Source organism: Sus scrofa, chromosome 6 (assembly GCF_054392235.1).
Source record: "Sus scrofa isolate SSC_HxYL_T2T_F1_AM1 chromosome 6, Sscrofa_HxYL_maternal_Yorkshire_Landrace_v2.0, whole genome shotgun sequence".
In the NCBI taxonomy this organism is placed as follows: Eukaryota; Metazoa; Chordata; class Mammalia; order Artiodactyla; family Suidae; genus Sus; species Sus scrofa.
This window is the reverse complement of record NC_139388.1, coordinates 21,269,559-21,293,093: the sequence shown is the minus strand read 5'-3', so window position 1 is coordinate 21,293,093 and position 23,535 is coordinate 21,269,559. Positions and strand designations below refer to the sequence as shown.

The 23,535-nt window shown below is 59.8% G+C and overlaps 3 protein-coding genes across 6 annotated transcripts in view; 2 read left to right on the top strand and 1 right to left on the bottom strand.

Annotated features, from left to right (window-relative positions):
- Positions 1–520: 520 nt before the first annotated feature.
- MMP15 (matrix metallopeptidase 15) lies at positions 521–22,568 on the bottom strand. Of its 2 annotated transcripts, none has more exons than XM_021093941.2 (10): positions 22,461–22,568; positions 10,312–10,460; positions 9,007–9,135; positions 7,459–7,766; positions 6,969–7,130; positions 5,622–5,875; positions 5,146–5,284; positions 4,057–4,207; positions 3,804–3,919; positions 521–2,509 (listed from the first exon to the last, which is right to left on the bottom strand). In XM_021093941.2, exons 2-10 carry the CDS (start codon positions 10,413–10,415, stop codon positions 2,052–2,054), a joined length of 1,821 nt encoding a protein of 606 aa, XP_020949600.1. In that variant the 5' UTR covers positions 10,416–10,460; positions 22,461–22,568; the 3' UTR covers positions 521–2,051. The 2 variants fall into 2 exon arrangements, with proteins under 2 accessions (XP_020949600.1, XP_013853667.3); XM_013998213.3 differs by lacking the exon at positions 22,461–22,568 and adding an exon at positions 21,631–22,408.
- Positions 18,617–23,535, top strand: part of ZNF319 (zinc finger protein 319) — a 49,678-nt gene continuing 44,759 nt past the window's right edge. For 2 of the 3 annotated variants that reach the window (XM_084959809.1, XM_021093943.2), the window contains exon 1: positions 22,468–22,946. The gene's annotated coding sequence lies outside the window, so the exon portion shown is untranslated. Of the gene's footprint in view, positions 18,961–22,467; positions 22,947–23,535 lie in introns of those variants that run through there. The other variant, XM_084959810.1, reaches the window with a different exon arrangement.
- CNGB1 (cyclic nucleotide gated channel subunit beta 1) overlaps positions 22,468–23,535 on the top strand; it is a 139,955-nt gene continuing 138,887 nt past the window's right edge. The window contains exon 1 of the mRNA XM_084959766.1: positions 22,468–22,946. The gene's annotated coding sequence lies outside the window, so the exon portion shown is untranslated. The remainder of the gene's footprint in view (positions 22,947–23,535) is intronic.

Sequence of the window (23,535 nt, the reverse complement as noted above, 5' to 3'; positions counted from 1 at the left end):
CAGCCATGCTTAGACCCAGGGGGCAGTGACGCCTGTCTCGTGTTCTCCTGGGCATCGTCTGCCCCCTGCCCAGGGTGAGATTTTTAGCTGCTTCAAAGAGGGCAGAGCTTGGGTGCTCCCTCATCCCCTGAACAGAGCATGAGGTGAGGGGAACTTCTGGAACCCAAAGCGGCACCGTTCCCCTCTCTCTTTCCTGTCCAAGCTGGTCTCCAGGCAGCCCACAACCAGTCTGGATGCCGAGGAGGTCTGGACGGCCCGGACTCGTTCTCCCAACCTTTCTAGACATGCAGGGCTGCCTTTTCTCACCATGAATGCAGGCCAGTAAATTCCCCACGCCTTCTCTGCCCAACCCCAGCAGGGCTACCCCCCCCCCCCCCGCCTAGCCCTCCCCTGGTCTTTTGAGGGAGGCCACTTCCCACTCTTCCCGAGATCTGCCCCTCCCACACCCCCCTGGTCCCCATCACCTGCAGCCCCTCCAGCTACAAGCTCAAGCCCAAGACTGCTTACAAGGGAGGCACACTTGCCGGCCCGTACAGTTTAATCAGTGCAGAGTATTTACAGAAAAAACCGTATGGGGGCAGACCCCCTCCCCCTCCCCGCCCCCCTCGGCTGGCTCTCCGATGGTTCTGAGGATGGGGAGGAGAGTGGGCTCGCGCTGGGGGCCAGCCCATGAGAAGCCCCTCCCCCAGGGGCCGCAGGGGTTCTGGGTGGCAGACCCGCTTGCTCAGGGCTGCAGGGAGGCAGAGGGACAGAGCCGGCTCTACAGTACCATGTCCCACAGCAGCCTCGCCTCCTGCTTACTTTGGGAAGGACAAGGAGGAGGAGGCGTCTCTGCCCTCAGGACTAAGCCCAGGAGGAGGGGTCTCCAGCCTACAGCGGGCTCCTCTGGGGGCTCCACAGCCCCGTCCCACAGTCTGTGTGAGGGGGCGAGCTGCTGGCCTCTCCCTCCTTCCAGTGCCCTGAGGAACAGGGCGCCGGAAAGGAAGAAACGCCCAAGCCTGGTGGGTCCCTGTCTGTGGACATCTACCACCCAGCCTGGACACCCATCAGCCCCTTCTCCCCTTGGCAAGCCAGGATACTGGCAGCTGAGCCTGAGACTGGTGGGGTACTGAGACCCCTGAGACTGGCGGTGTGGGGGCAGTGAGAGAGGGTGGGAGGAGGCCCATGGAAAGAGCCCAGCTGGATCACAGCTCAGAGAGGAGAAAGGAGGCAGGGGTCTGGAAGCCCAGCCTGAGGGGTGAGGCCGGTGCTCCTCTTGCGGGAGGGGCCTTGGCAGACCCCCTTTGGTCCTTGGTAAGGCAGGCCCAGTGCCCCTTCTCCAGAGAGAGAAGGAGCTGTGGGCTCGAGGGGTACAGGGGAGCCAGGGGCTGCTGGCCCCATGCTGGCCAGGGGCGGGTCAGGGTTCTTGGGCACAGGGTACTCGGGCTGCTGGGGTTGTCAGAGGTGGGCTGGGAAGGAACCTCAACAGGACTCATTTTTGGTCAGCAGGCCCCCTCCCCCTTCCCTGCCCCCACCGCCCCCTCCCCCTCTTCCCCTCTGAAAGTTCTTCCTACGACTAGAGAGAGACTCAGGGCGGTGGAGACCAGGTAGACCCCACCAGGCTCCAAAGTCAACAGCCCAGGATGGGAAGAACAACCCCAAGCCCACTGCCCTTTGGCTACTCTTCCGACCCAGCCTCTGACCCTCCTCTCCTCTGGCCATGAATGAGCTGAGGTGGGTGGGGGCATAATTCCCTGTCTGGTGCAGAACTACATTTAGAAAACACAAACCCCCTGCCCCGAGGGACAGCCCCGGTCAGGAAAGTAGGAAGAAATGTTCAATTAGTGTGCAAAAAAAAAAAAAAAAAAAAAAAAAAAAAGACACTTGGGCATAAATAAACAGGGAGACGGGGCTGGCAGGGATTTTGGAGGGCCTGGAGGGGCCCCCACCCAGGGGCTGAGGGAGCCCCCGAAGGCTCCCACTGAAAGGCCCCAGGAGCCATCTCAGAACCACAGGCATGGCCAACCCAGCCCCATAGCACCGTGAGGAGCAGGAGGGGCTGGTGTGGAGGGTCAGACCCACTCCTGCAGGGAGCGCTTGCAGTACAGAAGCATGCGGGGCGCGCCCTTGCGCTGCATCTGCACCAGGGCGTAGGTGAGGCCCAGGATGCAGAGCAGCAGCAGCATCGGGGGCACCAGCACCATCACCATGTTCACCGTCCGCGTGACCTCCTCCATCTGCACCACCACGCGGCTGCCCCCGTCCTCGTCTTTCCCGGCCCCGAAGTCCCCCTCTCCGCCGCCCGGGCCCGCCTCGTGGTCCTCCTGGCTGTCACCGCCTGCCCCGGGCTCGGCGCCCCCGTCGGGGTTGAAGGGTGGACGGGCCACGTCTGGCCATCGGGGCCCCGGCTCCACGTGCTCCTGGCAGCCCATGAAGTCCCGCAGGATGGACTTGGGGTAACCGGGCTCCATTCGAAGGCGCTCGTTGTCAAACTTCCAGTATTTGGTGCCCTTGTAGAAGTAGGTATAGGCTGCGAGGGGAGGGCAAGCAGACCGGAGTGGGGTCAGGCCCAGCCCCACCCGCTGGCCACAGACCCTCAAAGCAGACTGGGGCATGCCGAAGGGGCCCTGGCTTTAAAACACCCTTCGCATTGCTTCCCTGGACGTTTTCAAATCTGTCCCTTCCCAGTTTACAGGAGCCAGACCATGATCAGACAGGAACAGGGCTGCAGGTCAAGGGCACGCCTAGAATCCTGTGCTTCCCAGCGGGGCTGACACTGACTAGGACAACACAAAGGAGGGTCTGGTAGCCTGCTGGGTTAAGGGACCCAGCCTGGCTTCCCCTACACCAGAGAGGCCAGTATCTTGCTCAAGGCCACACAGCCAACCTTCATCAGACCTGGAGTGGAGTCTGATGCTACCTTGGAGGAGATCTTGGACCTTGACACTTTGCCTATGTCCCCTCTAACCCCAGGAAGGGCCAGTTTTTTGTTTGTTTGTTTGTTTGTTTGTTTGCAGATGGAAGTTTCCAGGCTAGGGGTCGAACTGGAGCTACTTGGATTACAGCTGCCAGCCTATGCCACAGCCACATGTGATCCTCAATCCACTGAGTGAGGCCAAGGATCAAACCTGCATCCTCATGGATACCAGTCAGGTTCTTAACCTGCTGGGCCACAACGGGAACTCCGGAAGGGTCAGGTTTGAACCACCAGGTGCATGTATGCTCAGCTGAGCACAATGAGGTCAGAACAGCTGCAGAGTGAAGCTAAGCCATCACGAGTGGAGGCCGTGTGACCTGCCTGAGCATTAGCAAAGCCAGCTGGGTCTTCCCTGAGCCTGAGAACTCAGAGGCTGAGAACCAGGGTTGATGGGTTTCCTTAAACTCACCAAAGACCGCTGGAGAAATAAAAGCCGCAGCTCCCTGTGGCTCAGTTACAATGACAGAGATCAGGCTTTCCTGCCAGGTGGGTAAGGGGCACCCTGGGAGGACTCATGCCCCCGGACCCCCACTGCTCTGAGCCAAGCTACCCGCCCTGAGGCTCTGTAGGGAGCAGGGCAGCTCCAAGCACCAGTTCTGGACACATGCAGACCTGGCTTGGACTCCTGACTCCACAACTTCCTGGCTGTGGGATTTGGGGCCCTTTGCACAAGCTCTCTTTGGCCTCTCAAAGTGGTGACAATGCAGGGAGGACCAAGGTCATGCTCTGGAATCTCCCAGCCTATACATGCCGCTGTGGTGCTGGTGACCTCAGGCAGGCCCTGTCCCTGTGTGTGGAGGAGGGGGGATGTGAGTCTGGGCAGACTGGGAGGGGCTGCCCCTGGTACCTGCATCGTTGCTCAGGAAGGCCCCCTTAGGGGAGGCGGGGATCCCCTGCCACACGCTGATGGGCTTGGGGTATCCAGGGTCTCCACGTTGCGTGTCCTCATTGAAGCGCCAATACCTGTGACCAAAAACACACCAGGCTGTGGGCCACCTTAGGCCTGGACCCCAGTTCCCACAGGACCTGGGCTCTTTCTCGGTAGGCCTGAGGGTGGGGGCCCAGCTGGGGCCTTTTCCTTTCAGAGGAGGGGCGCTCACCTGTCCTCTTGGAAGAAGAAGGTGTGGCCCGTGGGCTCCCACCAGATGGCTGTGTCGATGCGGTCGTAGGGGATGCCCAGGCCGTAGCTGGTCAGCGGCTGTGGGTAGCCAGGCTCCAGGTTGGCTTCTCGGAAGAGCCAATAGCGGTCACCTTTGGGAGGCGGACATGGGGGGTTGATATTCTGGACCCCCAGACCCATTTACACCCACTGCCACACACACCCACACAGTGACACTCACAGCCTTGTGTGCAGGACAGGCACTATCACATCCACTCCCAGGACAACGTATAATGCAACTCACCCTCGAATCGCATACAGCTGGCACGCATGGACACCCGTGACACACGCATTTATGTCGCCAGCTCACACCTGTACACACACCACACACTCAGTTGCACTACATATGGGCCTCCATTCCCGCTTGAACATCAACCCCCACCCTCCACACCGCCCCGTGCAGTTCTTGTCCAGAGCAAAGAAAGAGAAGGAGCCCTGCCTGGCCTCTGCATCTGGGGGCTGCAACCCTGGGGACCCCCAGTGCATGGCCCAGGGCTCCTCACTTTTAGTGTGGGCCCAGCCCTGTCCTTGGGGAGCTCCTACCTGGTTGAGGCCAGGGCCAGTGGGGCTGGGGACACAGCTGATTCAATCCGAAGTGCTGCCCTTGAGGCCCTTCCTAGTGGGGTGGGTCCCAGGAGGAGGCCCCCGGGGATAGGGAGCTCTATTATCTCTTCAGACAAACACAGGCACCTGCCCCAGAGGGGGGCTTCGGGACCCATTCTTATGAGGAAGGGGCACAGATGGGTGGGTGGAGGAGAGTGCCGGGGCGGAGCCCCCGGGCTGCAGGAGGTGGACACTTGCCCCAGTCGAGCAGCCTCTGGACCCCCAGTCCTCTTGCCTGTCTCCCTCCCCAGCCCTGGCCTTGCTGCCAGGGGAACTAACTCCACAGTGGGCAGCAGGACGAGACGTGCGATTTGGTCCTTCCCTTTCCTCCCTTAGGCCCAGCTGGGTCAGAGGTCAGGCCAGAGGTCAGAGCAGGAAGGTTGCCCAGCGGTGCCCGCCCCACGCCCCCCAACCTACCCCAGCTCACCTTTGAAAAAGACAAAACGCCCATCTTGGCGCTCGTAGGCAGCACTGATGTCACTGGGCAGACCGCGCCAGAAGTGCCCGATGGGCATGGGATAGTTGTCCAGGACGCGGTTGTGCCGGACCCGCCAGAACCAGCGGCCCTGGGGAGGGCGTGGGTGTGAGCAGGCACAGCACGCCTGCTGCCTCGGCCTGGGACAGGCCCCCCTCGACCCACCCCTTCCCAGGTCAGGGAGGGTCTGGGGGAGGCGGCTTAGGAAGCCAGGGAGTGAGCCCTGGATGGGGTATGGACACGTAGGCTCACTGTATGACCCCAGGCAAGTCCCCTGTCCCTCGGGCTGGCTTCTTCTTGGTCTCGGGTCTGATGGCCCCCAAGTGGGTGGGTGGAGGCTGGGCAAGGGTCTCCGGGAGAAGCGGGAGGGGGCTCTCTGCTCTGGACCCACACACCACGGGGCTGGGGAGGCAGCGGCAGGGCCAGACCTTGAACACGAACATCTCCCCACGCAGCATGGCCACCGTGTCAAAGTCCCCGTCGCAGATGTTGGGGCCATACTGGTCAGGCCGCTCTGTGGCTCGGGGCTGGGCTGGGGGACCTGGCTTTGGGGGCCGCTCCGGCTTCCCGCCTGGAGGTGGTGGCTGAGGCGGCCGGGGAGGGCGGTGGTCTGGCCGGCCTGGCCGCCGAGGAGTCACAGTGGGAAGAGGCCGGGTGGGCTGTGGCTGACCATCCGGGGTGCCTGCAGAGGGGCAGGAGGGGAAGTGAGGGGGTAGCCCCAGAATCCAGGCAGAACCCTGGGGGCCTGGGGCCCCCAGCCTGGAAAGACCTGTGCCCCATGGAGAGCTCAGCCAAGTGAAAGGCCCTATCTGGCCACAGCAGACTCCTCCCGACGCTGCCATCACCTTTAGGAGGACCTCCATGCAGCCCCCTCCTGGACCCCCCTCCCGCGCCACACACACACACACACACACACACACACACACACACACACACACACACTCTGGGCTTGGCTCACTGCTCCCAGGAGGACCTCCATGCAGCCCCCTCCTGGACCCCCCTCCTGCCACACACACACACACACACACACACACACACACACACACACATATACACACACACACACACTCTCTGGGCTTGGCTCACTGCTCCCAGGAGGCTGCCCCTGGCTCCACCTCTCCTCAGGGACATCCCCTCAGAATGCCAGCCAGTTCCTGGAGGCTCCAGGAAGCAGTGGACCCAAGCAGAGGGAAGAACACAGTTCCCAGGTCTCCAGGAACACAGTGAGGGCTTGGGGTGGACACTGAGTGTGGCTCTGACCCTCCACACTGGCCCTGAGGGGACCTCCCCAGGGAGGCTTTTCTTGGGCAGGGCCTAGTGGTGGGGGTGGGGTGTCACTTGCCTTAAAGGCCCTGGGAAGTAATAAACTAGCAACTCAGTGGACAGCCTAGGAGAGGCTCCGGCTGGGAGTGACAATGGGAGGAACAGGGTCCCGGGACCCCAGGAATACCCTTGGTCTAATAAGAGTATCATTGAGGCTGAGGAGGAAGCGGGATGCGGTGGGGGTGGGGGGGTGCAGTGAGGGGCCCTGGGGCCCCTGTGAAAGTTCTGAACGAGGACCCTGAGTGAGGGCCAGATGTTAGAGTTGGCCAGCCCTGGGCTGGATTTCTAGCACCATCCGTTCCTCACTGATGAAGCGGATCATCACGAATCCCCTCTGGGCCTCAGTTGCCTCATCTGCAAAATGGGCATAGCAGTAGAACCCAGGCCTCATAGGGCTGGGAGCTAAGCACAGGCGTGCAGAGCCCATCACCGTGGCCGGGCCGCCCACTCACCGTAGAGCTGCTGGATGCCCCGGAGGTCGTCCTCGGGCAGCTGGAAGTTGTCGATGTCCATCCACTGGTAGAACGGCGCCATGATGGCGCTGGGGTTGCTGGAGTGCTCCAGCCCCAGCGCGTGGCCCAGCTCGTGCACTGCCACCAGGAAGAGGCTGTTGCCTGTAGTGGGGGCAGGTGGCACGGTCAGCTCTGACCTGGCCCAGGACCTGGCCACCCCGGACCCTGCGGCCTGAGGGAGCCAGAGAGCCTGTCCTTGCTTTGCTCTCAGAAGAAGCTGAATTGCTCTGACTTCTGGACCTCCAGCTTCCCCTCTGAAAAGTGGGTACAATGAATCTCTTCCCTTCCCTACCAGACCTCAGAGATGATGGGCAACAGATTGAGATCAAGGGTTGCTGCTCCTGAGAACTACACAGGGGACGCAGCCCCCTCCCATCCCTGCGGCTCCAGCTCTGCCTCCCCTGTCCTCACGCTGACCAACTGCTCTCACCATGCAGGTCAGTGCTGGAGAAGGTCCAGGGCTCATCTGCATCGAAATGGGTGTCCCCGCCTAGGCCAGGGCCAGGGAAATAGGCGTGGGCCAGAAAGCCACCCGTGCCGTCAAATGGTGAGCTGTCGCCGTGGAAGCCAGAGGCAAAGAGTACCATGATGTCAGCCTCCTTCTGCCGCCGCAGCCGAATGTCCTCATAGGGCACCTCCTGGAAGACCAGGGGTGTGGCCTGCTCCCACACGCGGAAGGCCCGGCGCACCGCCTCCAGGGAGTGGTACCAGCCCAGCTTCTCTGTGTAGTTCTGGATGCTGCAGGTGGGCAGGGAGACATGTGAGGGAAGCCAGGGCCTGGGGCTACCGTCCACTGCTAGCACCCACGGGGTTGGGGGCGGGGACCCCAGGTCCCGAGGAACACACGAGATCGAAGCTGGTTCTTGGACAATGCTCAGCAATACTGACTCTTTGTTTACTTTGACATGAACTTGAAGAAAAGAACATGTCAAACCCAGGAATTCATTAGGATCTCACTAAACAAGATTGCCTTGTGCCAAATAAGCTTATTCTAAGAAAGTAAAGCATTAGGTAAGTAAAAGTAGAGGTGATACACAGCCAAGAGAAAGACCTAGAAAGTGGGATACAAATGGCTGAGGTTTGGGAAACATAGGCCAAGCGGTTCTGCATGTTGGGCTCCAGGGTCAGGCTGACCTGAGTTCAAGGCTGGGCTCTAACATTTCCTGTGTGACCTTGGGCAAGTGACTTAGTCTCTCTGAATTTTAGTTTCATCATCTGTAAAATGGCAAAAAGAGGGCAGCGTTTTCATCATGGGGTCCCTGTGAGGATTAAATGACTTAACTCCTGTAGAACATGTGCTACATGTGAGCCTGCACATGACAAAAGCATGATGAGGCCTGTTAATTTCCCACCTAAAGCAGATTAAGCTTCCGGGTGCTGGACAGATCTCCATTAAAACTGCATAGATCACGAGTTCACTCTGGCAGCCTGGGTCTAAGTGATCTTGGGGGCTGCTCTTCCTCGGGAGATGGAGCTGCGAGGGGGGCCATGGCTGGACTGGAACAGGAAGGAGGACCCTTGGGGACTGCCACGTGGCTCAAGGCTCAGGGGGGATTTTTGCCAAAGGACTCAGTGGATAGGGGTAGGGTGCCTGAACCAGGGTTGGTGCAGGGGACTTGCCTGCCCACCCGGCAGATGCCTGAAGCCCCCCTAGCCTGACCTGGTGCAGGAGCCCGTCTGCACCAGGGAGGCCAACCCTGGGTGGCGGGCAGGTGGGGAGCGGGAGGGAAGGAGGACAAAGTAGAAGCAGTTAAGAGGGACCCCGCCCTTCTCTGGAGGGCGACTGCCCAAGGCGGGGTGCAGCTGATCTCAGTGTGGGGGAGGAACTGGACCGCCCAGGCCAGGCACCCTGCAGTGGGCTGGTGGGAAAGGAAGCCTTCCAGACAAGCCCACTGGGAAGCCTGAGGCCTCAGCTCAGGCGGAGAGAGGGGCCAGCGCCTCTGGGAGGGACACCACCCAGGACAGCCAGGGTCCCTACCTGAAGGTCAGGTGGTGGTTGTTCCATTTCCGCCCAGTGAGGGCGTAGCGCTTCCGCCGCCGCCGCAGATTAGCTTTCACGCGTACCCCGAACTGGTCTGGTACCCCACAGCGGGGCCGCTTCATCCACCTGGGTGCACAGAGCCTCCTCTCAATACTCCTGCTTGTTTGGCTCTGTCTCTTCCAGGCTGTCCACCTTCTTCCACCCTCCCACCACTGGCCTCCAGAGGCCCCTAATATGGATGGGGCGGGGGAGGGGGGCTCTAAGCTTTCATTCCCTCATCAGGAAAATGGTAGAGTGCTTTTTTTAGGGCCCCGCCTGCAGCACATGGGGTCAAATCAGAGCTGCAGCTGCCAGCCTATGCCACAGCCACAGTAATGCCAGATCTGAGCCACATCTTCGAATTATGCTGCCGCTTGGGACAACGTTGGATCCTTTACCCACTGAGTGAGGCTGGGGATTGAACCCACATCCTCATGGATTCTAGTTGGGTTCTCAATCTACTGAGCCACAGCGGGAATTCCTGTGGTACAATGATCTTGTACTGGAAGACTGGGCACCCAGCAGTGGCTCTGTAAAGGTGAACCCCTTTGCACCAGTATCACCCAAGAATGGGAGGAGTTACTCTGAGGCCTCTTGTCCCTGATAACTTATGCTCCAGGTACCCATCAATGATGTGGCTCTGGGTCACATCACTTCTGTGGAATTCAGAGCAAGGCCTAGCTAGGCAACCATGGCATGTGAGCTGTGCCTCCCCATTCCCATGTCCGTGGCAGACATCACTAGTCAATCCTGTGCTCCTTGCTGCTGAGTTGGGCTTTAGCCTCAGGAGCTGTCTCAACCCAAGGCCTTCGGCAGCCACTCCCAACCACTCAGAGCTAGCACGGAGGATCTAACCATTTGCCATCTCTCTCTTTTTTTTTTTTTTTTTTTTCCTTTTCTAGGGCCGCTCCCGCAGCATATGGAGGTTCCCAGGCTAGGGGTCTAATCAGAGCTGTAGCCACTGGCCTATGCCAGAGCCACAGCAACGCAGGATCCAAGCCTCATCTGTAACCTACACCACAGCTCATGACAATGCCGGATCCTTAACCCACTGAGCAAGGCCAGGGATTGAACCCGCAACCTCATGGTTCCTACTCGGATTCGTTAACCACTAAGCCACGATGGGAACTCCACCATTTGCCATCTCTTATCTGGGCCACTCTTTTCGGGAAACTCCACATGCCAAGCCCTCTTTAGAGCAAACCAGAAAGAGGGCAGGTGCCAGGAGGGTCTGGGAATGAATGGCCTGATGAAGGGACTCACGCCTTGGTCTCTTCGTCCAGCACACCAGTGACCGGGATCCCATAGAAGCGCTGCATCTCAGCAAGGGCCGAGGCCAGGATCTGGGCGGAGCGCATGGTGGACATGTGGCGGCTGGGCTGGGGCAGGTAGCCGTAGAGCCGCAGCCAGTTCTGCAAAGGAGAGGCCACGACATGGTCAGCAGGTCCCTCCAAACACACATGGCCTGTAATCCTACCACCGCTCGCCTCCACCTCCCACGGTGGGAGCCTCTGTACCACTCTCCCTACGGGTCCACTCTCACACAGGAGCCAGAACCAAAGGCCTTTACAAGTCAGGTCTGGTCAATCCTTTGCCTAGAACCCTCCAAGGACTTCCAGCTTAGAGGAAAAGCCCATTCTTTTTTTTTTTTTTTTCTGTCTTTTTAGGGCTGAACCTGCGGCACATGGAGGTTTCCAGGTGAGGGGGCAAACTGGAGTTGTAGCTACTGGCCTACACCACAGCCACAGCGATGCCAGATCTAAGCCATGTCTGCAACCTACACCACAGCTCATGGAGATGCCAGATCCTTAACCCACTGAGCAAGGCCAGGGACAGAACCTGCATCCTCACAGATGCTAGTCTGGTTCATTTCCACTGAGCCACGAAAGAAACTCCAAAAAAGCCAAGTCTTCCAGGAGCTACCTGACCCCCAGTCCGCTCTCAGACCTCACTCCTACCATCCACCCCAGCCAGGCTCACTCCTGTCTCAGGGCCTTTGCACATCCTGCTGCCTGGAGCACCCGCCCCACACATATCACATGGCTCACATCCTCGGTTTCTTCAAGCCTCTGCTTCATCACCTTATTGAACGGGTGTAAAAAAGACACACACGTGTTGTATGTACCCTGTACTCCTTCTGCTGCTGCCCTGCACTTGTCACCACTGACACAAAACTTATGTTTGACACTTGTCTTCCCCCGTTAGGACAGAAGCTGTGTCCATGGGGACAGTCCACAGTCACTGTCCTTATGACTGCACTGGCCCCCCCAGGATGGCCCCCTGCCATTCCAGGCAGATTGCTGGGGACCTTACAGGGTTCAGAGCCCCTTGAGTTCTCACCAAGTAGGAAAACCAGCCCCTTGGCGCTGCCCCTCAACAGATCCTAAACCTTCAGGTAGGAGAGCAGATGGGTTTAGGCAGCCCACCTAGGCCTTGGAGGGTGGGACAGAAGGCCTGAAGTCCTGTCTCTGCTCTGCCGCAAACTCTGTTCCCTCTGGGTTTGAGTTTCCTCGTGTGCAAGATGGGGAGCCATGGGGCTGTGGCAGGGAGAGGTGTGAGACGGCCCTGAGGAAAGCAGCGGGGACACAGTGGGGGCGCCTGGCCCCTTTAGAACTTGCTGGGCAAGCCTTCTCATCCATCTGCCCATCTGTCTGTCCACCCAGCCAGCCGGCCTAATGTCTCCGAGTGCCCTCTCTGTGCCAGGCACCATGCCAGCTGGAGGCCGTGGAGGACCACAGCTGAGGGGTCCTGATCTCCAGGGGCCGATGATCTCCCAGAGCGACGAATCACACCTGCAAGTTCATGAGCAGACAGGACCACTGCAGCTCGTAACTGGAGGACAGGATCCCCCCATGAGCCAAGCTGAGCTGTGGTAAGAAAGGGGACTCTACTCTGCTCACCTCATGGCCCCAGGGCCATAAGAGTACGGTGACCACTGTGGAGGCTAGTGAGCACAGAGGCTAGGGACTGCTGAGGGCACTGGCCGTAGGCAAGTGTGTTCTCTGAAACATTCCTTGTCTACCCTGGGTCTCTGAGGGCCTCCAGAGTGAGGGGACCTGAAGGCCTGATCTCTGAGAAGCTCTGGAAGGTGAGGGCTGCCCATCAAGGGCCCACAAGGTGGGATGGTGGCTGGACATGGTGGCTGCCCTGGGCTGACAGCCATGTGTCAGCTGGCCAGGGCCATACCCACATCTGTCTGCTACCAGTGTCCATCCAGCTCCTCAGGTACTTGCTCCTTCAGTGCCACCTGCCAGCCCAGCCTTGGCATCTGGCCAGGCCCCCAGGTGTGGACAGACTGCCCACATAGCCCAGGCCAGTGATGCCCAGGCTGCCTCTGGAAGCAGCGGAGACTGAGCCAAAGAGGGCGGCGCCGGGGAACTGCCAGAGCCTGATGATGCCCAGCCAGGGCCTGGAGGCCTCACAGGGCCCTCGGTGACAGTCGCAGAACAATGAGGCAGAGAGATATGGAGCTGAGAAACCAGGGCTCTAGGGACAGACAGGGCTGGGGACAAATCCTGGCCCAGCCACTTTGCCTCCCTGTGGCTCAGTCTATAAAAAGGGGTTGTATCAGGACCTGCCCCATCCCAGGGGCTTCTGTGAGGATGAAATGGAGTCCACATGAGTGCTTGGCACTGTGCTGGGCAGGGGAAAGTGAGCAATAAATGGATTATTAATGACAGAGGCCAGGGGCCTGCTGTGGTTCCTAGAACAGCAGCCTTTTTCCTCTAATCAGCAGGGCCGAAGGGCCCAGGCTCCAACACGGCAGCCTTGCGGTGGGGCGGGGCGGGGGGTGGGGGTGAGAGAGCATCTGGGGAGGCAGGAGTGCCCTGTGGCGTCCCCCATGGACCCCTCTAACCCAAAGCCACCTCCTTCAGCCCCGCCAGACCCTGGCAGTGTCAGGGGCGCCCTCCCCATGCTTCCCAAGCCCAGGAAACCTTTCCTGAGGCTCCTATGTGTCTGTAAGGGGTGGGGAGTCCACCACCCTTAAAGGCCCTGGTTTGTCTGTTTGTCTGAAGAAGCCTGGAAAGATCTAGAAGGTGAGGCCGGGAGGCTCAGACAGCTCTCACAGCAGTGACGAGTCAGCTGGAGGTGGGGGGAGAGCGGGGGGCCGCCTGCTGACGGATGAGGGCACCTCTACATCCCCTATTTGCATAGGTAAAAATATCCTGGGGAGCGCAATCACAGGCCACCAAGGGGCTGATTAGCGGTGTGTCTGGCGAGTGACAGGAGGAGGGCAGGGCGGGGGAGGCTGGACTGGGGCCCTGGGGAGGAGAGGGAGGGGAGGGAGTCCAGCCTGTCTGCAGTGAAGAGCTCCAGAGCCCAGAGGAGCAGATGGGGCAGAGGGGCCTCTTCAATGCTGGGGGCTCCGGGCTGATGCTGGCGGGAAAGGCCCAGGGGTGCCTGCGGATCCTCCTTCACACAGACGAGCACCCTGTGAATCCCAAGGGAGCCCAGAGCTTCCATCTCAGGATCAGCCAGGCCTTCCTGGTGACAAACTCAGGGCCACTGCCTGAGTGAAAAGCCGAGGCTGAGGCTGGGTGACACGGGTGGCCCAGAGCGCAGAGTCTGGAGGACAAAGGCAAAGGAGCTGACAGATCCACCTGACTGGCAATGTGCTGGGAGCCGACCGCCACGCACCAGTCGGTCTACACCACCCACAGGGTGGGAGCTCTTCCCTTCCCCAGTGTCCAGGAGGAAGTCTCTGTCACCCTATTGCTGGGCTAAGTGTGACAAGCCCAGGAGGCGGAGGGAAAAGAGCACGGGGGGCACAGGTGACTGGCAGCTGCTGCCCTAAGGGGCCCTGTGGCCATGGGACAAAAGTGGGAAGCAATCCTAAGGTCACAGCTGACCCCCTGCTCCATCTCAAAGTTGGGGAGGGACTGTACCCAGGCGCCTGCTGCTCCTACTGGTGACGGTAAAGACTGTCCCTTACATCAGGGGCCTCCTTCTCCTCCTTGTCACCTCCAGTCTCAAAGGTGAGTGAGCCAAGCAGATGAAGCTTCATTTTGTTTCCCAGGTGGGGGGAAACTGAGGCCCAGGAGGTCACTAAGCGGCAGAGCAGGGAGACCGCCTCCATGAGAGCCATGATCCAGTGGGAGGCAGGGAAGGATCTGAAGCGGGAGCTCTGTGGTGCGGCCCAAGGTGGGAGGCTGCTGCAGGAGCCCCCGGCCACCCTGGTTCTGCCAGCCAGTTCTTTCTTGAGCTCCAGACTCCATCCCTTAGTACGGATGTTTCAGGTGAGTGGCTGGCCCCAGGCAAGGAGATGTAGAGCTGTCAGGAGTGTGAGGGGGGGAATTCCTGGCCCCCTGGCCCCCAGGAAAGGTCAGAAATGCAGCAGCCAGCAGCCGAAGGCTGAGAATCTGGTGGGGGCCAGACTGTCCACTCTCATCCCCCCCCATTCAATACTCACAGGTACCCTATCCCCATTCACAGACAGCAAGGTTCAGAGAGGGTGAGTGGCCCACCCAGGGTCCCACAGCTGGTCTGTGGCTAGAACTGGAGCCCACAGGCAGTGCTACTGGACCAGGCTGTTTGTGAAGCAGCATTAGGTCCTCTGGGCCTGAGCCTGGGGAAGTGGGTTCTGACCCTTCTTGGGAACAGGGCCCAGCACAGCACTGGGGGAGGGCATCTGATCTCCACATCTCTGGCTGGCCCTGGGCGCTGGGCCACGTCAGCAGGGCTGCCCCCAGGACTGCCAGACAAGGCCAAGGCAGGCCCGCAGGGAGGGCGAGTCTGGGAAGGAGCCGCCAGATCAATACTGTGCATTAAGCAGCTGCGGGGGCAGGGCGAGCGCCCGCCGCCTCCAAGGCAGCTCCTCCCGGCTCAGATCAGCAGAGAGCCCCCTCCTGCCCGGTCTTATCAGACCCTGTGCGATAAGGACCATCACTCCTGGCTCTGCTTTGCTTCTGTCACCCACAACTCTCTCTGCAGGCCACACAGACCCTGGCAGGGTTGCCCAGACAGGCACAAAATGTGTCTTGTCAGGCCCGCCGGGGATGGACACAGACCTTTCACGGTGTCCTGAGGTCCTCGCCGTGCCCCTCTCCTTGCCCTGCAACCCAGTGTGAGGGCTCTTGGGAACAGGCCAAGGCCTCTCCTGGCTCTGCACCCCAGCCGAGGCCGGGCTGGAGCTGTGCTGCGACGAGTCCTGGGGAGCCACACTGGCAGAGTATGTGCTCCAGAACAATCAGACCTTCACCTGCCTGGGGACATGAGCCCGGAATGGGCATTTACTGGCTAGGTGACCCCAAGCAGGCCCTAGACTCCTCCAGTCTCAGGTCGGGAGGGACCTCAAGGCCATCTCATCCAGGTAACTCACTGAAGCCTCCACGGCCTACACTAGGACCACAAGGAATCCAGCCTGCACCCCTGCAGGGATCGGGTGCTCACTGTTGCCAAGGTAACCCTTCTGTCTTTGGGTGGCAGTGACTGTTAGAAAGCTCTTCCTTGGACTGAGCAGAAACCTGTCCCCTAGTGACGTCTACCCCCTGGTCCTGCCTGCTTGTCCACATAACAGGCCTCTGAGTAATGGAAGAGGGTGAAGATACCTTCTCTGAGCCCCCTGGTCCCTCCTTTGCAACTTGGAGTCCAAATTATGGCTGCCACACAGGGTCGCGAGCACAGATATCATAACTAGTCCCTTGGCCAGTGAGGAAAGGGGGCCACCAAGCCAGGCCACCCCGTGCTTGGTGGATTGTTTACTTTCTGTAGAGCCAGCACAGTCCTTATTTAAGCAGCTCTTGAATACCACACTTGTTCATTTGGGGCTCAAAACGAGCCCTTCGAGATGGGAAAGCTGCAGGTGGGGAAGAGGCTCTGGGTGGCAGGGAGAGTGGCTGCAGTGGGGCTTGAGCAGCCGGGGAAACAGGAAGGAGGCAGATGCCAACTGTCAGCCCCAACTCCTTAACCTGGAGAGAAAGCCAGCCAGGTCCTTTGGCCAGTGGGGAGGCAGGGCTGGTGAAAAGGGCCCTGTTTGCTAGTGGTTTGGGGTGGCTGGGAGCCAGACCTGGGGCCTCACCTGGAAAGCCCCCTGCAGGTGTTGTCTCCTAGATGGAGCTGCCTTCCGGGCAGAGCCTGGGTGGCAGCCTGGTGGGGGACGGGATGGCTCCCAGGCTCACGTGGCTGAGGGCGGCCCTGGCCCCACTGCCACACCCTCCTTCCCTTCCTGCTCAGGCCCAGCAGGCTCCTGCCTGGTGGCACTTCCAAAGGATGACACTCTGGGCACTGACCTGCAGCCTGTAACCCAGCCTGGGGGTGGGGAGCTCAGGCGTCAAGCCACACTGGCTGGGTTCAAACCCTAGCTCTGTCACCACCCCAGGCTGGGGAATCGGTGGGGGGGTGGGGGGCGGTAATTTCTCTCACCTCAGTCTCCATTTCCTCTTCTGTATAATGGGGTCACGATGGCACCTAAACTTACGGACTGAATACAGGGATAAATGTGAAAATGCCTACATAACACCGCTAAGCCTTGCCCAGGAGCCAACTAAGTATATTGAAGGTGCTCAAATACAACACCTGGTCCTCTCTGGTCCCCACGTGAGGGACACTGTGCATATGCAAGGTGCTTGGCATTTTACACATCAATGTACTCAATTTCCCCAGTAAGTCCACCCAGTAGATACTATTACTAGTCTCATCTTACAGACAAGGAAGCTGAGGCTCAGATGGGTTCAATGACTTGTCCAACAGCAAATGCCAATTGCTTCTCACTGCCACAGTATCTTGCCACCATTCTGCAAGCGCTTCCTATGTACCAGGAGCCATGTTCATGTGTGGTGGACATGAAGCTGGGCTCTCACCCGTCCGAGGTGGCAGGTGCTCTTGGGAGGACAGGGTGGTGTCCAGGGCTAAGGGCCAGTCCTGGAGAGCTGTTCCAGACCCTGGCCTCCAGGCTCCGTGGCTATCAGATGGTGGTAGGATGTGGGGCATCTCTGAGGTCTGGATAATGGCCGGGCCCCGGGGCTCCATCTTTCAGTCCAAACTGGAATTTGAGTTGGGTCTTGCTCACTTCCTGCTGTTCCCATGAAGTGGGATCTGGTAAGAAGCATTCCAATCTTGCCTGGAGCTACAGAATCTGTGCTACCTCCCCTAAAGGGCTCAGGCATCCCCAGAACCAGTCTCCTTCTGGGGAGCGGCCTCATAGGAGACTTAACTCAGTGGGGGCTTGTCCAGTCTGAAGGCGCCTATTGTGTGCCTCGGGCCTGGAACGTTCAGCCACCTGCAGGGGCCCAGGTCTTCACGAGCATCTGTGGACTCCTCCCAGGACCCTCTCTGAGATGGAGAAGGATCTCAGCGGAGAGCCCTCTAGCCCTCTGTAATGCTGCTGACTCAGAGAACACAACTCTACCCCCTAGGCAGAACTGGCCGTGGGGCTTGGCCCCTGCCTGAATGGCCAGCTGGGTGAACTACATAAATCTTGGGACAGTACTGAAGATGCCAACTGCCTTAGTCCATGCCAGCTGCTATCACAAAAATGCCGTAAGCTGGGTGGCTCATAACAACACTGCCTTCTGATAGTTCTGGAGGTAAGAAGTTCCAGATCAGAGTGATAACATGGTCAGGTCTGTGAAGGCTCTCTTCCTGCTAACTTCTTGCTGTGTCCTCACATGGTGGGAGGGGCAAGGGAGCTTTCTCCAACAGTTTTCATAAGAGCCCTAATCCCACGAATCCTTATTACCTCCAAATATCATTCACTCTGGAAGTTAGGTTTTAATATATGAAGCAGGGGGGAGGGGAGGTGGAATTCAGTCTATAGCACCACCTTTTTTTTTTTTCATTTTTGTCTTTTCTAGGGCTGCACCTGCGGCATACGGAGGTTCCCAGGCTAGGGGTCGAATCGGAGCTGTAGCCACCAGCCTTCACCAGAGCCACAGCAACACGGGATCCGAGCCATGTCTGTAATCTACACCACAGCTCCCACAGCAACGCTAGATCCTTAACCCACTGAGTGAGGCCAGGGATCGAACCTGCAACCTCATGGTTCCTAGTCAGATTCGTTAGCCACTGAGCCACGATGGGAACTCCCTATAGCACCACCTTTAATTGGAGGTGGGGAGCAGCGGCCACCACAATGACCACTGCAGCTGACCTGAGGCAGAAGTCACACTCCCAGCTGGGCAGAGGTGTCCATGGCAGGGAGCACCTGGATCAAGTCACAAAAGGGGCGTGGAGGGGTGGCCACACCAAGTGCTTGGCAGGGAGCGTCTTTTCCTCGCTGGGCAGTGTTGCTATTGAGCTGGTGTCAGAGAACGTGAGCAGCATTTCGAGGGATTTTGGAGGAAGTCTTCTTTGGGGGTGTATTTGTGTATTGTGTCCCCTCCACCCTCCTCAGGGTGGGGCCAAGAAAGGTGTTTGTGTCCAGGAGCCAGAACTGATAGACAGATACGGAGCACACACTGGGCTGTCCTCTGCAAGGAGACAGAGGGGACCCCAGGGCTGCCCAAACACGGGGGCCCCCGGCAAAGGCTGGCCTGAAGGGCGTGGCCCAGTTGGATCCAGGTCCCCGGCAGCACCAATCAGCCCAGTTCTCTCTGGGGTCTGAAATAGCATATGGAGAGGAGAGGCTTGTAAGTGATAAGAGGACAGACGCAAAAGCACAGCGGGGAAAAAGGAGGAGGAAGATCAGCTTCTGGAGGTTCCCAAAGCCAAGGGCCTCACAGGAACCCCTTCTCCTCCAGGGCGGGCACAGCTGCCCCTGCAGCTTCTGTACCACCAAGGAAAGGTCACGAATAAGAGCGCACCAGTGGGGCCCCTCGGGCCATCATGGAAGCGTGGACAGAGACTGGGACACAGCTCGCCAGTCAGACCGGAAGGTCCAGAGCAGAATTTGAGCTGCCCCCCACCCTTTGTGTGCCTTCCTGCTCAGATGCCAAGGAGAGGAAAGGAAGACACGCAGGAGTCTGTTCAGGGCAGGTGGGTGTGTCCATGTTTCAGTGGCCATGCCACCACACCTGTGAACTCTGGCAGCCTGAGTCACCTCCAGGGGGTGAGGCAGGTGGGCTGAGGGCCTCAAGGGGTGTCTGGGGAGGACAGGGAAGGAGGTGGGGGGAGACCAGAGCTTCTCTGGTGAAAACCAAAGGCACTGGGGTGGATGAGGTGCTGTAGCCAGAAAGAGCAGCACAGAGATCTGAAGGGGGGACCTGACCTCTCAGACTGGGGAGGCCGGGAGTGACAGCTGGCGCCTCAGTCAGGCAGGGCCTGGGTCTGTGTAGGCCAGAATGTCTGGAGACTGGGACCTCATAGCCAAGGGAAGGAGTGGGACAGGGCAGAGTTGTTCAGTGGTGGCTTCCCCAAGGACAGCCTTCTCGAGCCTGGGGCCTGGCAGGGTGCAGGTGACTGCTGGCTCCTAGCACATGCCAGACTCCCTGATTCTTTAGTCTGACGAAACTCCTCTGGTTTCTGCCCTGGGAAGGAGAGACAGGCCTTGGCTCAGTTGTCAAGCTGCTCAGAGAAGAGATAGTCCCAGCCATGACCTGACCTGAGGTCTAGAGTTGTGGTCAAGGACCAAAGCCCTTCTCCAAAGGACGAAGGCTCTGGACACAGGGTGCAGCCAGGCTCAGGAGTCTCCGAGGCTGGTCCATGGATAGCATGGACCTGGGGACAGCTATCCCACAGCTTTGGGGAAAATGGGATGGCTGCTGAAGACATTCGACTCTTTGGACTCAGATCTGGCCAGACTTGACAGGACTCCAAGGAACAGCCTATACCCCAAAGCCAACTCTAGGCTCTAGGATAGCCCACCTGTCTCCAGCCCTCCATCTACCTTGGCTTCCAACATCCAAGGGGCCCCTGTACCTTCCAGACTTTCTTCCAGCAACAGCCCAACCCATGTTTCCCCTGAGGAGAGGGGCTGCAAATCAGTCACAGAATCTCTAGCCGGTGCCACCACAGACACAGGGTCTGTGGCCCTGGTGCAGGCCCTGGCCTATGGCTGCTGGAAGAGGAGGGGATGGTGGAGAAGCAGAAGCAAAGGAAAGGGAGAATGAAAGCCCTCAGACTGTTAAGTCCTAGTGCCCCAGCCATCAAAGATGCCAATTCACAATGCCTGGCTACCAGACTCCAATTTGGTCCATAATTGCTTTCTGTGCAGAGATGCCATTTCTAAGCAGATTATAAACTCCTTGGAGGTGGGTCTGTGACTTGCAGTTCTTTGGTATTCAACTCCAGAGAATAGCAGGTGGGCCTAAACAGCATCTCTACCCAGTCCCGGGATGGCAGGCTTAGGGGCAATACCCACCAGCAGGAGCCTCCTATAAGCCCCTGCCTTCCTGGCTGTGCGAATGGGGGGCAGGAGTGGTGGAGCTGGACTGGGCCTGGCCTGGCTCCCTGCAGCTTTCCCTGGCCAGGCCAGAGTGGTAGGGCAGAGCAGGTGGGGAACTGGCTGGGAGGTGTAACTTGAGCTGGGAGGAATTCCCTGCCCTTCCTCCGAGCTTTTATTAAAGTAGGGCGGGGAAGGGCAAGCTTCCATCGGAAAAATCTCCCAGGCAGCCGGGGAGGTGGGGAAGCCGCTGGGGGTTGGGAGGGAGCACCGGCCTGGCTGCAAATAGAAACCGGCCCTCAGGCCCGCAGTCCAGCGTCAGAGGCAGGAGGCCCCAGGCCGGCCCAAGGGCACTGAGGCCCGAGCCCACCGGATCCCGCGGAGGCGGATGTCTCCCCACCATGCACCCAGTCCTCTCCTCTTCTCTGGGGAGGGGAGCTGGGTCTTAGAAGTCGAGAAAGAACGTCCTCGCTTTTGCTCTGGGTCAAAGGAACTGGTACCCCCACTGTCCCTAATCCGGAGAACGACATTCGGCGACCCTCTGGAGCCGGCTCTGCGCCAGGAGGCCGCACCTGATCACCCACAGGACCGATCCCAAAGACAGTCTCCAGTAGGGAATTATGACGGGCTCCTGGTGAAAATATCTTGGGAGCCCACCCTCTTTGGACCTGGGCCTTGGTGTAGGGGCGCTGATGAAAGAAGCGCCAGAGGAGGCCGGGTCTCCGTAGATCCCACCTGGCCGTGGCGCGGCTTGCGCACAAGAGCCCAAGAAAGTCACCAAAGCGCCCCCTCAATTCGAATCTGCAGCCTCGGAGGTTCGCACCCCCTTCCTCTATGCCAGCTCGCCGCGCGCGGCTCAGTGTCACCCAAACTAGAAGCTACCTAAACGGGAGCGCTGCCTGCTGTGCCCAAGAACCCCCCCTCCCGCCCCCAAGCAGCCCCTTCCCCATTCGCAAAGAACGTCACCGCGCGTCCGCAGGGTTCTCGAGGAATCCGGTGTCCGGGTGGGAGGGAAGGAGAGGAGAGAGGGCTGGGGGGCAGCAAAAGCCACTCCCGGGACTCGGGCTGGGAAGGAACAGTGCCCAGGGCAGGGATGTGGGGGTAGAGAAAGGGAGCAAGCCCTACGCCTTCCAAAGTTTGAGAAGAGGTGCACCGCCAAGGGCCAGCTTTCCGGGTCCCCTTTCTTCCCCGTCCCCAAATCCGGGTCAGGGGTTCATCGCCGCGCTCTTCCCCCCTTCAGCTGCGGCGTGGCTTCCTCCCCACCCCCAAATCCCCCGGCCCCAAGTCCTCCAACCCCGGCAAAGGGCCTGGGCGAGGGTCCTTACCTCGGCATTGACTTCTGCGTCCTCCGCCACTGCGCAGGGGCCCAGGCAGCTCAGAAGCACCAGCAGCAGCGGTAGCAGTCGCGGCCGCTCAGCCGCCTCCCGGCCGCTAAGAAGACTGCTTGCCCAGCCCGGCCGTGCGGGCGCGCTCCGGTCGCTGCCCATGCCCTCAGCGCCCAGCCTGGCCCAGAGCGCTGCCCGCGGGGCTCTCTCGCTCGCCGGCGCCGGGTCCCCGCACGCGGCTAGGAAACTTGCGACGCTCCCTGGTTCCCCGCCCGGCGGGAGCGCGGCAGACCAACTGATAGCCGTCGCCGCCGGAGCCGCTTAGGTCTCCTCGGCAAATTCCCACGGCCAAGGAGAAGCGGGCCGGACCGGTCCGGGCACACGGAACCGGCCCACGGGGGAGAGAGTGGGCCAGAGCCGCCCGCCTCGGGGTCCTGCAGCCTCAGCGCCTGGGGCCCGGCTCCCAAGAGCAAGCGCAGCTCCCTGAGCCTTTGTCTCAGCGCTCCGGCCGCCCGAACCCGCGGCGCCCCCCGCGCGCCCAGCCCCTTCTGTCCATGCCCGGGCCGGGCGCTGCCCAGAACGCGCGCCCCCCGCCCGTGGGTCCTGCTCTCCCGGCACCGAATGGGCCGGGGTGCCCGTGCAGGCCAGCGATGAGGCGCAGGGAACCGGTCGGTGCTAGAGAGCGAGCCAGGGAGCCGGCGCCCGACGTTCCCGGCGAATTCCGCGCAGCTCCGGGCGCTCCCGACCCTCCTCCCCGCGATCCACGGCCGCCGCTCTTAAAGGGCCAGTGCAGAGTGCGCGCGGACCCAGGCGGGGGCTGGGGGCGGTACCTCAGCCAGAGGCTTCTCAGCAGCAGGTGCGGGCGGTGGAGCCAGACAGGCGGCCCTTATACTCTTCCCATACGGCGAGAATGCTCCTCAACCCGCCCCCGTCACTCCAATCCCTGCTTTGGGGGAGCCGGGTTGACCCCCAAGCGGCCCGCCCAACAGAGGGAGGGGCAAGAAGGAATGAGGACGCCTCTTTCTCCCGTGTAGTGGGTGGGTGGTGGTGATACTGAGGCAGCAGTGGCAGGAAGGAGGGCCGGAGGAGGAGGGACTTAAGTATCCTGTGGTCTTAGACTTAAAAAAAAAAAAAAAAAAAAAAAAAAGTAAACAAAGATTTAGAGATTCGTTGGCTTGAGGCCTCTTTTCAAAAGACTCTGGACCTTAGGGACTTTTCTCAGTCGCCAAATGAGGTGTTGGATACCTTGGGTGGACAGTGCTGTGCGACAGAGACGCAGTTGCCATCCTGGGTTGCCACGTACCTGCAGCACAGAGGTGGGCAAGTTACTTAATTTTTCTGAGCCTCCAAGTCCTTATCTTGGAGGATAAAGAACACAGGGCAAAGGGCTGGGGTGGGGCACGAAGTGTGCTTCAGTTTCCTGGTCTAGCACACATTAGGTGTCCAAGCAAAGAACCCTATTTTGTGCAAGTGAAACGTGACACCCACAGGGTGCTAGGCGGGGTGGGCAAAATTCCGGCAGAGCAGAGCTCTAAGAAGGGTTAGGTTTAACTCTATTCCAAGAGCAACTTGAGATCCGGTTGGTTCAGATGCTGAAGGCTTAAGACGGGAGGCCTGGGTCTAATGTCCTTGGAGGCTGCACGTCCAGACCAAGCGAAGACCAGGCCCAGCTGACTGGCAGCAGGGTCAGGAGGTGAAGGCCCTCCGAGGGAGGGAGGCAGGAGACCTTCCCTCTCCAGCACCACCTCCCAGCTCCGGAAACAGATGCTCTCCTTACCTGAGGGCGCATTTCTCCTAAAGTAAGCCCTCAGGTGGCTGGCAGGCCTCCTGTCCTGGAAATGTGCAGAGATCTGGCGGAGCAGAAAAGGCCTGTTCAGGGACCTGTCAAGTGATGAAAGCGCTCTG

Bases quoted from the DNA above. Each gene is read 5' to 3' on its own strand.
- MMP15 (XM_013998213.3), bottom strand. From the start codon at position 21,792: ATGGGCAGCGACCGGAGCGCGCCCGCACGGCCGGGCTGGGCAAGCAGT. The intron at 10,461-21,630 runs GTAAGGACCCTC...TCTCCTTTGCAG, and splicing joins ACGCAGAAGTCAATGCCGAG to AACTGGCTGCGGCTCTACGG. The intron at 9,136-10,311 runs GTGAGTCCCTTC...CTGTGCACCCAG, and splicing joins CTGGACGAAGAGACCAAGGC to GTGGATGAAGCGGCCCCGCT.